A 15,108-nucleotide genomic window follows, 5' to 3' on the forward strand; every position below is an offset into this window, starting at 1 on the left:
ACCACTCAGTTGCAGGTAAGCTTTTACTATTTTGGTAATCAAACAATACACAGTAATTTAGTTACTCTGGGGGTGCAACACTTTGAAACAGGAATCTTTAGCTGCTGGGGGTATACGGTACATCTTTATACCCTTGACCAGGGTATTTCAGCATCACAGTCATGACAGAGTTAATACCCACTAGCTCAGAGGAGAACAAAAGGTACTCCACTGCAACATGCCTAACATTTACATTGCCTCTCTTTGCTCATTAAACAGGTTTTGGTTAAATAATGAACAAACTGTATTACAGACTCCGATGAGAATTCCAAAATTATAAATCAACTGGTAAAGCCCAGAGGAGAATGAAGGGAGTGGGAGGGAAGGAAGGATAATATTGACTAATATAAAGGGCGCAGCTTGACAGTGGATATTCCTGCCACACCTGATCAAACATGCTCCATGGGGGAGGGGAAGGGAGGGAGAGAGCAAGAGGGGAGATGGGACAAGGCAGCCTGAAATTTGCATCCGGAACAGATTAAAATGGGTTCTTGGGGGATTGAGAAAATACATAATATATATTACTATAAATGCAAAATTGTACTAAAAGCTAACTCAAATGTCAAAGATTACAGCTTGAATAAATTTAAATATAAAAGCAATGCGTTTCCATGAGCTAATGAAAGAGACATGAAAGGAAGGTCTAAGAGAAAAGAAAAACAAAAAAAAACCCCTACACCAAAAACCCCTAAGCTTGGACTTTTCATCGCCTGGAAGATGAGGCAGGAGATCCTCTACGGTTCAAGGTACTGCTTGGGAACCAGTCCATGTCTAAAACTGAAAAAAAATGGAGCATAGCAATGATGTTCTATCTCAAGACACTAGTTGGTAAATAGCAGTCACTGAAGCTGAAATTACCTATTTAAAAGAATCCCATGTAGTCAAACCAACACGCTATCATCACCACATATAGGCAATTATTATCTCAGCAGAAACCACAATTACATGATGACTAATACTCAAAGGGAGTCTCTGAATCTCTCAGTACATTAAAATTTGCTTTCTCTAACATAAGCAGATAGTGAACTTGCGTTTTTCCCCCAACAAGTCAACAGCACATTGAATCTAGCTGCTCTAGATAAATGGCCAGTCCCTGACATTTACTTATACTGCATGTATTTGAGCATCCTGACATTCCCTGTTCTTGATGATGAGGAGAGATATTTGCAATAACGGCAAAGAACTTCAGGAGTCTTATTTTAAAGAAAAATTTTACCTCATAGAAAGGCGAAAAGGAAAATTTCCTGCCAAAACACTTTTGGCATTGCATGCCTCTCTTACAGAAGGTGAGTGAGCTAACAAAAAACCCCACAAATTTAAATCTTCATGACCAGGTACAAGCATAACATCCAGAAGAAAGATACCATCCAGGTATGCAATCTGTGCAGGAGTTTCCTAGGATGTCATGACCTGACAGAAAAGTCCTGCTCACAGTCAAGGGAAGTTCACCCAGCAAAGAAAAGTAAAGCACTACATCTACAGGCAGCCACAAAATAAGAGGGAATAAGGGCTCAGAACTGGCACATGTCCTCAGCACCTCTTGTCAGCACCTGGAAGCAGCACTACTGTACTTCTAGGGAGCACACCTTTTATGGGATTCCAGGTTCAGAGCTGACACAAGAATGAGCACGCTTCACAAACAGAAACACAAAAAGTTGCCCTCAAACGTGGGTTGAGTGCATTTCTGAACACTCACTGTAATAAAGGGACCAGAAATAAAGCTTACTTTCAAATACTACAATTAGTAAGACAAATCCTGGGAAGAACCATCAGAATGCCACGTGGAGGTCAGGACTAGCCTCACTCCCAGACTCTCAACATATATTTAAGTCACACTTAAACAATCACTCCTAAAACAACAAACACAGAAAATGTGGGGGGAAGGGGAGAAAGATGGGTTGTGAGAAAAAAATGGTCAGAATACACACCACAGTCTTGTGTTCTCTTTGTGTAATAAATATAGATTTCCAGTTCCTTTCAGTGCAGGTGATCACAATGTCAGTCTTCAACTTAAGAGATTCAAATAGAAATCAAGGTCTGTGCTTCACTTTTTAGTGATAACACGATGAAAACCAACAAGGCAAAGAATGTGAGGAAAAAACAAAAGGAATGCTACTTTCAAAGCAAATTTTTCCCATCGTTCACAGATCAGAAAGCATAAACAAAGAACGAGAAAGCCACACATGATAATACACTAGATTTCATGTATTACTACAAGCTTCAGTATATTGAAGAAACATGCATGTTTATATAAAAATATGTGTGTGTATACACACACAAGTATATATATAGTCTCATATATATCTCCATATATACAGTAGTGGTAGCAGTGGTATTTATATGCTAGCTTACACTGGTATTATTTGTTTAAAAGCATATACATATTTCCTCTTTTCTTGTTATTCAATTAATGACCTCTGGATAGTGAGTAAGACAAATAAGTACACCTGTACATTTATTTGCATATATCCTAGCAGGTGCACATACCTGCTGATTTCTGTATAAGCTTACCTGTTATATTATTCAGCACTTCTTTTAAGTTGCTAAAGCTATGTAGCAGGGGATCCCTTTCTTCATCCTATAGATTACACATAGGAAGGAAGTAATTAATGAGGCAAACATATTCCTGAAGACAAATATTTATAATGGGTCTGTTAAAGACCTCATAGTCACATTCACAGAAGTACTGTGGTTTGAGTTTATCACTGTCAGCCCATTTACACCATCAAAACCAAGGGAAGCGTTTTTATTTTCCTGCTAGTGCTCCCCAATATCATACAGCTCAAATGTCAAACTCTAGGTCCAGGACTAAGCATTCTGGTTTGGTTTTATTGCCCTTAGAAGTATTCCTGATTAGCCTTCTGCTGTTCAATAAATTTCACAGCAAATCTAACTCATACCATATTGAAATGGCTCATCTGGATTTGCTATAATGTTAATCTATGCAGATTGTAATGGGAGCAGCAACACAATGACATTTGGTGCCATTAAAATAACTTGAAGGAAGAATCACAGTGCAATATTTATATGAATTAGCTGCATCCCTTAGCCTTAGTCTATCTTTATGATATTAAAACGAGGAGGAGCAGCACTTTCTCCAAGCTGTGTACGGCCGCACCCACACCTTCGACGGGGAGGCAGAAAAAGGGCCCTGCCCTTTGACAAACTGAAACCACTGGTGCTGGATGACAGCCACCTGCTACTCATGTGACATTCTCAAGTGCACCACACGCACACATTTGCACTGTGGCAGCCATAAACTGACCAATGCATCGTTAGACCTGGAAACACTGTATTAATGGCTTTCATCAAAGCAGGTTTGAATCTATTAACAGGTTTTGGGCAGGAATGTAGCTAGCAGCAACAACAGAGCTGAAAAAAGATAGGAAAATTCATATGCCGTATGAAAATTAAAAAATAACCTATATATAATGACTTCCCCAATTTTTTTTTGTTTGTTTCATGGCTTTCATGATGAGGACTGTCTTCTCTAAGAAGGCACAAAAGATATATAAAAACATTGTGCTAAATCAAATAAAACCATATATATTTAAATTCCCTGACATACAAGGTGATAAAAGTCTGAATGACATGATTCCCATGTGGAATACAACGTTGAATACCCTTTTACAGGGTAAAAAGGTAGATTTCCAGCTTTGTAGCTCTTACAGTTGCTGGCACATGAGAAGTCAAAATGTAGAAAGTTATTCCAACTTTACTTACAGAAGTACTATAACGACTGCTACAAAAATTGAAGTACTTTTCTAAAACCAGGTAGTTTCTGCCATAGGTGTTTCTACCCGTTGCCACAGGCAGCAAAACTTCAAGGTAACTTACCAGATGGGTGTGAGTGCTCCATCGGGCATTACGCTTTATGGCTCCCACCACTGCGTTGATTTCACCTTGTACAATGTAAATGTTCTTATCCACCATCCTGACAATCCTGAAAATAAAGGTAATTCAAATTAATCTCCTGCCCCTCAGAATCATCGTCTTCCTTAGATGAAACATAAAGTTGGCCCTAGTCAAGAGGAGGCTTTCAACGACGCAAGAAACTCCCAGATCTTTGTTTTGTGCATACACAAACTACAAGTTATTACATACAACAAACACAGTTATTTCACCAAAAAGAAGACAAAAGGAAGACGCTTTTCCACAGCGTGTTTTCAAGACCATGAGAGCAGACAGTTAGTTATAACAGGACATTTGTGATGCTAGAGACAACTTTGTCAAGGCGCATTCCTCATTTTTTTCCAGTCCATGTAAGTTCACAGAAAGATAAAGTGTTGGGGTCCCGGGACAGACACCCATGACAATGCAATAACACGCGCATCTCCAGCACTTTGGCCAAGTCCCGCAGTTCCACATGGAACACAAAGCCAACCTTGTACTCTGTTAAATAAGCATCAGCAGCTTGAATAAGCTGGCCAGGGCAAAACTCTTTGGGACTTAAAACATTGATAAAATAAAGTAATTTATAACAGATGTTGATTTCACACTTTTGTCACCAAAAAAAAAAACAAACTTTCAAGGAAGCAGGCAAGTAAAAAGACACGGGTAAGACCCCACAAAGAAATGAGCAAAACTAGAGACAAAATTGGACTAAACATATGAAGCAAAAGTGAGAAAGCTAAAGGCAGAAATCTATTTGCCTATTTACATCTAAATTGATGTACCCAGAGAGAGTCAGAAGAGGGGGAAAAAATTAAAAGCAAGAAACATTTCTAATTGTCTGAGGAAAAGAAACAAAGAGTGAATTACTATGGAACTGTTCTCTCTATACTAGCTATAGTCCAGATAGAGTCAAGCCTAAAGAAATGAGTAAGAATGGAAGGGAATAAACAGACACAACTGTTTATAAAGAATAAACAGGACTTATAAAGAGGCCAGAGAGTCAGATGATACTGTGTCTGCAAATAAGAATGATTTAGTGAAATGGCAGCCAAGTAATGGTACTTTTTCAGAAGAATGAAAGAAAAATGAGGACTCCAGCTTAAAATCACAATGGGTCATCCATAGGGAAGTGAAAGACTGAAAACAGATGAAACATTGACCATAACAGCTCAAATCAGACAGGCACATTTAAAAGACTCAGCTGGGGAGGGGAAGCAGGGGGTAAAAAACCACAGAGAGTATGAGAAGGATTTTTTGCCCATGTAGCAAAAGCAAAGCTGGAAGGAAATGATTTTGGTGCATTACTCAAGACCTCAGAAAGACTACCACAGAAATTTCAGAACATACATCCTGGATTTGTCAGGCTTCATACTAATTAACATGTTTGATGCATCAACAATGCTTCAAATACACAAATATCCTCTGACAGAGATTAATTTGTTTCAGGACTCCATAAATAACAGAAAGAAAGCAAAGTATTATAAAATGATTCCTTATCAAGGGATGGCATCAGATTTCTTACTTTGTTTTTTCACATGTTGGCAATAGAATGAATCATCTTACTGCAAAATTGTTTCTTACTTCGTTAGATTAATTATATATAATGGTATTAATTATATATAATGGTATTTCCCGGTGTAAGGACAAAAATATTTTACAATATAAGAACAGTCATAACAGACCAGATCAGTACTCTATCTCATTCACTACTAGATGGTTCAGAAAAATAAACAAATAGCTCTCCCAAGTAATTTGCTTGTGCCCTAATGAACAAAGGTTTATATTCTTTCTCCATAGCTGTATATAACAGAGCCACCAATATTCTTCCTACTCATGTGTCTAATGCTTAAGAGATATTCCTGCCCTCAACAGTAAATTATTCCATATATTATTCATATGATTGCATTAAAACACATTGATCACATTCTGCTCCACCTTGTTGTCTTTGCTTTAGTACAAGGCATTAATGGCAGACTTCTCCACATAAAAACTCCTCAGTTATTTATTTCTTCTTTCAATAATTTCAGTATTTTCTACATTTCTACAAAAGCAGTTTTAGGAATCACAACTCTAGTCCACAGTACTTTTGAGGAAATACCTTATACATTCAAGTTTGTCAAACCTAAGTTTTTCCTGTCTTCACTGTTACAAAACAGTTGAGGGTGTGTAAACTGTGCAGCGCTGTGCCAGGCCTTTAGCAAACTGACATGATTTCGAAAAGCAGGTAAGTACCAGACAGAGGCATTACATACTATGCACATACATAGATAATCAATAGTTCTGACAACATTTAAAGTGATGCCAAAGCTTAACTGCTCTTCTGCATACTACTTAATCTGCTTGTAGGACTCCTACATCTCCTCTACTTTTAACATAAAAGAATCAAGATGGAAAAAGTTGTTAAACTCAGTCCTTCCCGAATGATAAACACAAACCTACAACACACACCTTTTCCTTTTAACCTGCTGGGAAACTGAATGTCATGATCCTTTCAAGCAAGGGTGCAAGAAATCCTTGTTGCTTGGCAGGGCTCTCCTGACATATTAAAACCCTGCAAAACTTCAGGGGGTATTTTTGCATCTATGTCCTTTCACTGTCAACTACCCGAGAAGACTTGGTGAGAATGCACTCCTTTCCTCACTGCCCATTCCATTAAATATAATTTCATTCAAAAGTACAAGAATTCACTTTACACAGGCCAACAAACTCACTGGACCAGTGAAACCAAACTAACCTATCGTGCTGGGGATGCAAATTCACTCTCAGTCTCTGACCATCAGACATACAGCCCACTTCACCACCAGCACTGGGTAGAGATGGGGGAAATACTGCTTTATATTTAAGCTTTGAGTTAACGAAGCAATAGCACACATGTTCCAAAGTAAACCACAGCAAAATACTCTCACTCATGCAAAGGACCTTTGCAACTGTGTGCTGGAGAAGGAAACAGAAAATGACTACAGAGTGGGCAGGAAAGCCAGACAACTGTTTCCAGAGAGATGCACCTTGAAAGCTAAGCCCACCAAAAGCATCATCTATCCCCGTAAAAATGTAAAAGTTTCTTTCAAGTAATGGATATAGCTTCACTAAACTCCACACTTTCCGAAGTTCTTCCCCTTTTAAACTATTAGATAATTTCTGTATGTGTTCCTTCAACTGTATCTTCACCATAAGCACCAAATGATCACACTTCAGAGCTCAGTATAAGTGTACTATATTGAAAGAAGTTTTAAGATTGAAATTAATGCTCTAAAGTGACAAAGTTACATGAGTTACCAGACCAGCACTGAACAATCAGTTGGATTTAAGAGAGCATGGTAAGAGTCAAGCAAAACCATTAAATGTTTGTTCAACTTACAGAAAAAAAAAATTGCTAACATGAATTCAGGCTTAATATTACACAGATATGGTCTGAAAAATGGGATATTGTACAACTGTTGGTTGGATGGGCTAACGGAACTACTAATACTGAAGATCATTAAAACTTGTAAAGAACCTCCCTAGCAAAGGCATGGTTCTGTCACCTCTTGATGTCTTCAGATCAAGATCAGACACCTTTCTTGAAAGCAATCTTTAATGTAACACAGGACAGTGCACTCAGTACAGAAACAAATGGTTTCAGTTCTGTGGTCTTGAGTTAGGCAAAAAAACCCAGGAAAAGTACCTATCAAATTTCAAATGTTTTTTAGCTCCTTAACCCTTGAGTTAGTCCTACATAAACTCTTGTTTATTGCTCATGATAGGTTCACTCATTTGCTTAAAGCTGCAGACCAGTCCTCAGGTTGGCTCCTGCACAGAACTTCGACATTGAGAATGACAGCTCTGAACCAGGACAACAAGCCTCCCTGTTGGCACTTATAGTGGGAACACTGTAAGCAGGAAAAGGTTGATGCCTAAGCATGTCATAAAAGAACAAAAGCTCACATTCATAACCTTCTCAAAACCTTCAGCAATGTTCTATGGATAATAATTATCACTATTCTGAGATTTCTGAAAAAGCATCACTTGTAAAATCTTCATATGAAAACAGCAACAAGATTTACATCTGAAAATGTTATCTCGCATGTGCACTGAGCATTTCATTGCTTAACCTTGGAACATGCTACCCCAAAACACCCCAACACACAGGAATCCAAATTATTCCTGAGTATTAGCACAGGCAGCCTTGGGTAGAGTTTTAGGAAACACTCCCTTCTCTACAGAGAAACGACCGTAATTCTGGAAACAAGCAAGAGTTAGCATCAGAAGTGGCAAAGTCTGGCAGACCTCCAACAAGTCACTTCTTCCTATCACTAACTTTAGCCTTCAGCTATGGCAACTGACTGACTCAGTGAAACTACTCCAATAAATAACAGTAATGAAAAACAACACAATCACAACATATGCAAGAAAGGTAGTATTTCAAAGTAAGCTTCTCTTGGCCTAAATTCGCACTGTTTATGACAATGTATGAATAATCTATGCAGTCTCTGACCTAGATATGGCCACTCAAGTCCTGATAAAATACACTGCTACCAAAACACACAACCATGAATCACAAACAACTCTGCTTATCTCACAGCTAGCTAGGTTACCCAGAAGGCCAGCTGATAAGGAAAAGGCCCTTTTCTTCCTTCTAAACCGCATGTGGAAGGTACATGAACCTCTATTGGGAAATTTAACTTACTTGTGTTTTTCATGTAGTAACTACTCTGCAATAAGCATCACAGGCAGCAAAAGTTCAGAGAACTTAGGATGGTTCTCCAAAGGCTAGCTCCCAAGGCCTGGACAAAAGCGATATAAAAGCAATAATTTGTAAGTTATGGAAAGGAATGTGCAGTCCAGTGGTGCCATAATTCTGGGCAATTAAGATAAACAGCAGCAACAAGGCACTGGTGGCACATCAGAAAGGGATGTGGGACAAGCTCCTCTACAAGCCTTCACAGTCAGCTGCAACAGTGAGATGGGCCTGGGAATCAAGGAGATAAAGGCAACTCACATTTATCTGTCAAAACTGCATAGTAAACCCAAAACGTAAGGTTAATGTAGCAAGGGGCATTTTCTTTCTTCCAGCTACTTCATACTGTTGAGACGAGAAACATGCCACCAGCTGAACTCCTAACATACACGTTAAGTGAGCTCTGAGCTTTCCCCTGCAGCAGAAAAAGGTTCTGACCGTATGCAGGGAAAGGCCCGTTTCTACCAATTTTATGCATCAAGCCCCCTGGGCGCACGGTGAGCGGAGCCTGTGCAGGTGCAGCGCACCTCCATCCGGCCCGGCCCGGAGCCCTGACCCCGCTCCTCCCTGACACCCGCACACCGCGGCAGTCGTGGCCGGGGAGCCCGTCCGCTCCCGCCCCGTGGGCACCGTCACGCGTGTCAGCCCTGGCCCGGGGCGGGGGGCAGCCGCCACCCCCACCCCATCCCCGCCCGCCCCTGGGGCTGCCCCGCGCCCGTCCCCGCCCCACGCCGGCCCCGCACGGCTCCCCCGCCGCCGCGTCCTTCCCGCCCACTCCCGCGTCGCGACAGCATCGCGACAGACGGTCACTGCCCGGCACTGACCCCCGCATCCAAAATGGCGGCGCCTGCTCCCCGCGGCGGCGGCCGCTTCACATAACCGGGCGGGCGGGCGGCACCGCGGGCGGGAGGGCTCGGCCCCCGCTCTGTCCGCCCTTCCCTCCCTCCCTCCCGGCGGCGGCGGTCGCGGCGAGGCCGCGTAGCGCGGGGTCCCGAGGCACGGGCAGGGACACCGGCACTGCTCCCTCGCACTGACGTGGAAACGGGCGCACCGTGACCTGCTGCCTGGTTACTGCGTCGACGGACAGCCCGCGCAGCCAATCCGCGCGCGGTGCGTCGCGCAGCGCCTCGCGGCGCCCAATGGGAACACGGTCTGGAACGGAGGGGGCGGGTCCTACGGTGACAGCGGCAGCGAGCCAATGAGAGGTGGCAGGGTAGAGCCGGAGGGCACGCTGGCCAATCGCGGCGCGGTGCGGCGCCGCAGCCGCGCCCGAGCCGGCGCAGACAGGGCGGCCGGGCGGAAGGCGGCGGGAGGGTGCCCGCGCAAAGCACTGTGGGCCGGGCCGCCCTCCCGGCCGAGGGAGGGTGTTGGTACCGGGGCTGGGACTGCGGGGCTGGACGAGGGACAGGGCCGGGACTGCGCCGCGTGTGAGGGGAACCAGCCCCGGGACTGCACAGTCTGTGTAGAGAAGCAGGGCCTCTCCACCGTGCTTTGCGAGTATTTCCCAATTTGCTCTACAGCCCCTTCCAGCTCCTTTGGAGCAGTCTGGGAGGTGGTGCCCTGCGGGCATTTTGTTCCCTCCTAGGCACCTCCCTGTGTCACAGCTCTGCTATTCCTGTGCTGGAACAGCTCATCCAGACCAGGCCCTGAGGGAGCAGGCAGGAGAATTCCAAAGGACAAAGCAGAATGTGCAGCTGTTAGGAGAACTCGTGTGACAGCACCCAGAGGAGCACACGCAGCCTCTCCCTTCTCTGCAGTCCTGCTCCCCAGTAACTCAAACCTGGACACAACTGATGCTTTGCTCCAGCTGGGTTAAAAACCCTGTGCTGTGGCCTCAGTTCATGCAGCCCAGTGAGCCTGGCAGGCAGAGACCACAATGGAGTTAAACTGCTCTGTGAAGCCACTTTATTGGCCTGCTCTTTGCAGCAAAAGCTTTGCAGCCATACAGCATCTGGCAGAATGAATTCTTGGTGTTGCTCCAACCGTCTCAGCCACTATGGCTATGCCCCCGTGTCAATGCAGTGCACTTTATCAGCCGTAATTTCCAGGGGTCACTCTGCTTGTTCAAACCTCTGCCCATTGAACTTTTGACAGAAGACAGAAGGTCCTTGCAGTTACCTACCAGTTTTAGAGCTCTGACATCTTCAGCCAGGTCAGCTTAGGGATCGGCTGTAGCAGGTGTTAGAGTGGTCAAAATAACAGCTACCCCAAAATCTTTTCCTCTGTAGGGAAAACACAAATCACTGGAGACAAAGGAAAGGTGAAAGGATCAAAAACTATTCATTCACTCTCCTAATCAAAACTTTATCTGCTGCAGTGTGACTGAAAGAGGGAAGTTCTCAGACAAAGGCCTGAGGGAATGTCCGACAGTACTCTTCCCTGGCTGACCAAACCCAAATCTGAGGCTGACTCCAATGCCACCCTAAAAGATGGCCAGATACCATCATACCTGCCCAAATATTGCCTGATCAAGATTCAGTGTGTCTTAGACTGACATTGTCGTTATGTCCCAACTCTGACACCTGGAGGCCTGGGGACCTTCTTCAGCTGGATGTTACCTGACAGCAAGTAGAAGTCTTCAGATTTGGAAGTTTTAAGCTGTAATTGCATTAAGCAGACACATTCCACAGAAGTAGAACAAAAAACAGCATCTCAGTGGGCTAAGTGTAGGTTCAGAAGGTAAGATGTATCCCTCCAGCCTCTGCTGCAGCCATGGTATGTGCAGTTTTCAGCTTGAGCTTCTCAGCTATAAAACAGTGAAATACACACTGTGCACAGATTTCAAATGCCACCCAAGTGATGAGTGAAGGTTGACAGAAGCTACTAGTTACTAGTGCTTTCTTCTTCCCTTTTGCCCTACTAAAGCCTACAGCAGCCACTAAAGCTCTGGTGGTATTTGCCAGGCATTTGGAAATTCACAGGAGTTCATCATTGCCACTCCATCCATCTGCTCCATGCTCTGGAAAGGAGATTTTGGGGGATTTCAGGTGCTGACTTGGCCATTGTACACAGCACAGCTCAGTCCAGGTCAGTCACAAAGGGTCTAGACCCCCTTCCATGCCTTCTTGCCCCTTCCAGTGCCAGCTGTGCAGCTCAGGCTCCCGCCCAGTCCGATCTGGTGAATTGGACCCTGCTAAGGTTTTACTTATGGAAGCCTGTCACGGTGTTTGAAACCAAGCCAGGCAGGAGCCTTCTGCTTCACCCGACTGCATCTTAGTGCATTAATAAAGAGCAAACATTGCAATGTGCTTTGCATTTTCACTTACAATCCAGCACTGCATTGTCTAGAGAGAAAAACAATATGGCATAGCCCCGTGCTGCCTGGGGAGGGGAGAGTTCACTCGCACGCGCTACGGCACTGCGTTCGTCAGCCCCCAGACAGCCCAGCACCACCCTGCCTGCACAGAAAATCTGCTGATGTGACAGTGCAGCACCAACACCCCCAGCCTGGCAGCAGTGGGGAAACCTGGTTTGCCTGGACTGCTTGATCCAGCAGTGTTTGAACAGAGTGGTGCACAGCTGTGGGCAAGTGCAAGCACTCTGCACCAAAGGATCCAGGCGTAGGACCAGGACACAGGATGGTCTGTTGTTCTTTATTCCCAAGATAATGTACTAGTTCTTATACACAGCATGAACCAAAGATCAGAAAAGCAGTCTGTGCAAATCCCCCAGGTCCCTGCTATCTAGTCAGGGAAGCTGGGCTTTATTGTCACTGCAAAGATACAGCTTTTCAGCAGTTTCTGTCTTGGGTGTTCCTCCTTAGCTGCAAACTCACTGACAATCATTCCCTCAGGCCTTGCCCAGGTACCTGGTCAGCTCACCTGCTTTTATCTGAGATACCTGAGCAGCCAGCCCCTTGCAAAGAGCAGTGTCTCCATGGGGCACACCAACTACCTGCCTTTGATGAGCCTGTCAGAAATCCATGTTGCCAACTGCCTGTGCCTCTGCAATTGGCACCAACCTTGTACAGTCCATTACTCTTGCTCAGCCCCTACCAGTTCACGGTCATCTTCAGAGCCCAGATATCAGACCCATAGGCACTTGCAACACAGAAATTTTCCAGCAGGTTAAGTAGTCTGACAGAGGCTAACTTCTCCCCCTCCTCTTGGAGGCTTTTGCTGTTTCTCAGAGGCTTAGTAAGGTCTCCAGAAAAGGGGCAGAAAGAGGGAGTTGTCTCAGAAGGTACAAGCAGTTGTCATGCTAGAAACTACTTGCAGCCACTCTCCCCAGAGTTAAGCATCCCAAAAATGCTACTGAATGCAGTGTTTCCGAGTAGCTGCTCCTTTCTAGAGCAAGCTCAGGTAGAGGCTAGCCCAAAGCCAGCTGAAGGCTCTCCAAAGGAAAACTGTTGTGCTGCATCTGGCACAACCTGCACTCAGGCTAGGACCTACAACTGAAGCAACTGAAGCAAAATTGAAACAATCAGAAGTAGTAAACCCCTTCTGTGTAAACTATACAAACTATAAAAAAACTCTACTGTAGCCTCCTAAGGCTAAAATACCCTGCCAGCTGTTCTACATAGCCCGTGTCTCTGGAACACTCCTGCAGTTCCCAGTGACATGAAATGCTCCTGATGAACTTCCCAATGTTTTCATTGCCTCTTCTTGGCCAAGGCAAGCCATGCCTTTTTGGCAGGAGCACCCCAGGCTCAGTTAGTCATATCTTCGTCACCTCTTGGCTAGACTACAGCTACATGATACACCTGGGCATGAAGCCCACAGTGCTTGGCAAATGCCAAATAGAAGAGTAGACTGCAGTGGGAGCCCTGGCTGCCACAAGTGCATCAAACCTACCCTCTGCTCCCTAGATCGCCTTCTGGCATGAAAGACAAGCCAAATTCAAGCCTGAGTCCCAATCTTTAAGGCATTTGATGGCATGGACCCAGCATGGCTAAAAGATCAGTTGAGACACAAAGATGGAAACCGTGATCAACAATCAACAACTCCGCCACTCTCCAAGAGCAGTGGACCCATCCAGCATGAGGACCGTGTTTGCCGGTGGCAGAGACAGGATCTTCTCTGAGAACAAACTCTTCCCAGCTGGTGAAAAATGAAGGATGTCTAAGATGCTGAGTAATTCCCTCCTTTTGCGTATCCCATCTGTCTGCCAAGACATGGATCAAGTTCACTCTGGGTTTAGTTTGCTTTTTCTTTTTTTTTTTCTTTTTTATTTTATATAAAACAGTAACATCTGTGTCCTGAACCCAGGTGAAGTTCTTGGTCTCTTCCTCAGCAGTGAATTCTCCAGCTGGCAAGAGAAGATGCACTACAGATAAGGGGTCTTGACACTAACCAGCAAGATCTACATTTCAATGACAAGTGCTACAGCCCTCCCTCCCAAAGAGACCCTTCAGGGGTTAGTCCAGCAGTTGCATAGAGGATGCCTTAGTGACAGACTCCTACTGCAGGTCCCTGGATGGTCTAATCCAGCAGTCTTCATGCTGTGCTCCACAGGGAACAAACTTGTGACATAGTGCCCAAGGGAAATAGCTAAAAATACATTTGTTTCATTATTACTTGTGAGCGTAAGCACTAACTTATTTGCTGGAGGCTACTGATGGTGAAAGGTTTGGAGGGAGAGGGAGGCAATTCAAAATAAGGTACCTTCATTGCTGCAGACCTTGCACAGGGTTTTCAGCTTCCCTGTGGCATGTGGTGATAGAGACAGACTGCCCCGTGGAAAGTGCTAGTGCTGTTACACTGTGTCTGCTTCTCTTGATGGAGACAAGCCTTTGCTGGGATGGATTAAAATCTGGGCTGGAAAAAGATGTGGTCTAGCTTGCTGTCATTTTTGGCAGACAAAAGAGCAGTAAGGCAAACACAAGCCCCAGATTACTACAATTAAAAAACCACGGTAATTTCTCATAAGTGTGTCAACATTTTGATTCCTTTTAAACTCTCTGTGTTTCTACTGAATTAACATGTTTGTGCATGTTTTTGAACTGTAATCCATAATGCCTGTGTCTACCTAACCTCTCCTTACTTGCTGTGCTGCTTTGTGTGTATTTGTCTTCCCATGCGTATCTATATGCCATGTTACACATTTAGCAGGCTCCATAAATATGGCTGGTAAATCATCCAGGGTTAAAATTCACTCCTATTCTCACAACATTATTTCCTAATCTTTAGAATATGCCAGTGGAAGATCTTGATGGTGACCTTTGGCATCATAAATCGGAGAGCAAGTTGACATGGGAATGACCTCAAGAAAATCAGACTGTAGAATCATGCATCCAGCTCCCTAAGAGCCTGGCAGGGATAAACCTCTCCCCTGGGCTCATCATCCAGGGCAGGACGTAAAGACTAACCCCGGCTTCTACAAACTTTTCCCTGTAAGCAGTGGGAGCAGTGTAAGCATGCTTAGAGTGAAATGTGTGTGCAAACACATTCAAGACTTGCTGTAGCGGGAACAAGCACTTGGAGATATTCAGGGAGGGATCGCACCCTGTCCTCCTGCAA

General features: G+C 44.3%; 1 protein-coding gene across 8 annotated transcripts in view; it reads right to left on the reverse strand.

The window, feature by feature from the left end:
* Positions 1–9,591, reverse strand: part of GBF1 (golgi brefeldin A resistant guanine nucleotide exchange factor 1) — a 106,768-nt gene extending 97,177 nt beyond the window's left edge. For 6 of the 8 annotated variants that reach the window (XM_027667284.1, XM_027667278.1, XM_027667276.1 and 3 more), the window contains exons 1-3: positions 9,475–9,585; positions 3,877–3,982; positions 2,551–2,617 (exon numbers count right to left, since the gene is read on the reverse strand). In XM_027667284.1, the coding sequence (XP_027523085.1) occupies positions 2,551–2,617; positions 3,877–3,982; positions 9,475–9,482 (181 nt within the window). In that variant the 5' untranslated portion in view covers positions 9,483–9,585. Of the gene's footprint in view, positions 1–2,550; positions 2,618–3,876; positions 3,983–6,381; positions 6,403–8,599; positions 8,697–9,474 lie in introns of those variants that run through there. The other 2 variants (XM_027667279.1, XM_027667280.1) reach the window with 2 other exon arrangements.
* Positions 9,592–15,108: the final 5,517 nt, after the last annotated feature.

This window comes from Corapipo altera, unplaced genomic scaffold, assembly GCF_003945725.1.
Source record: "Corapipo altera isolate COAL_440 unplaced genomic scaffold, ASM394572v1 327, whole genome shotgun sequence".
Lineage (NCBI taxonomy): Eukaryota > Metazoa > Chordata > Aves > Passeriformes > Pipridae > Corapipo > Corapipo altera.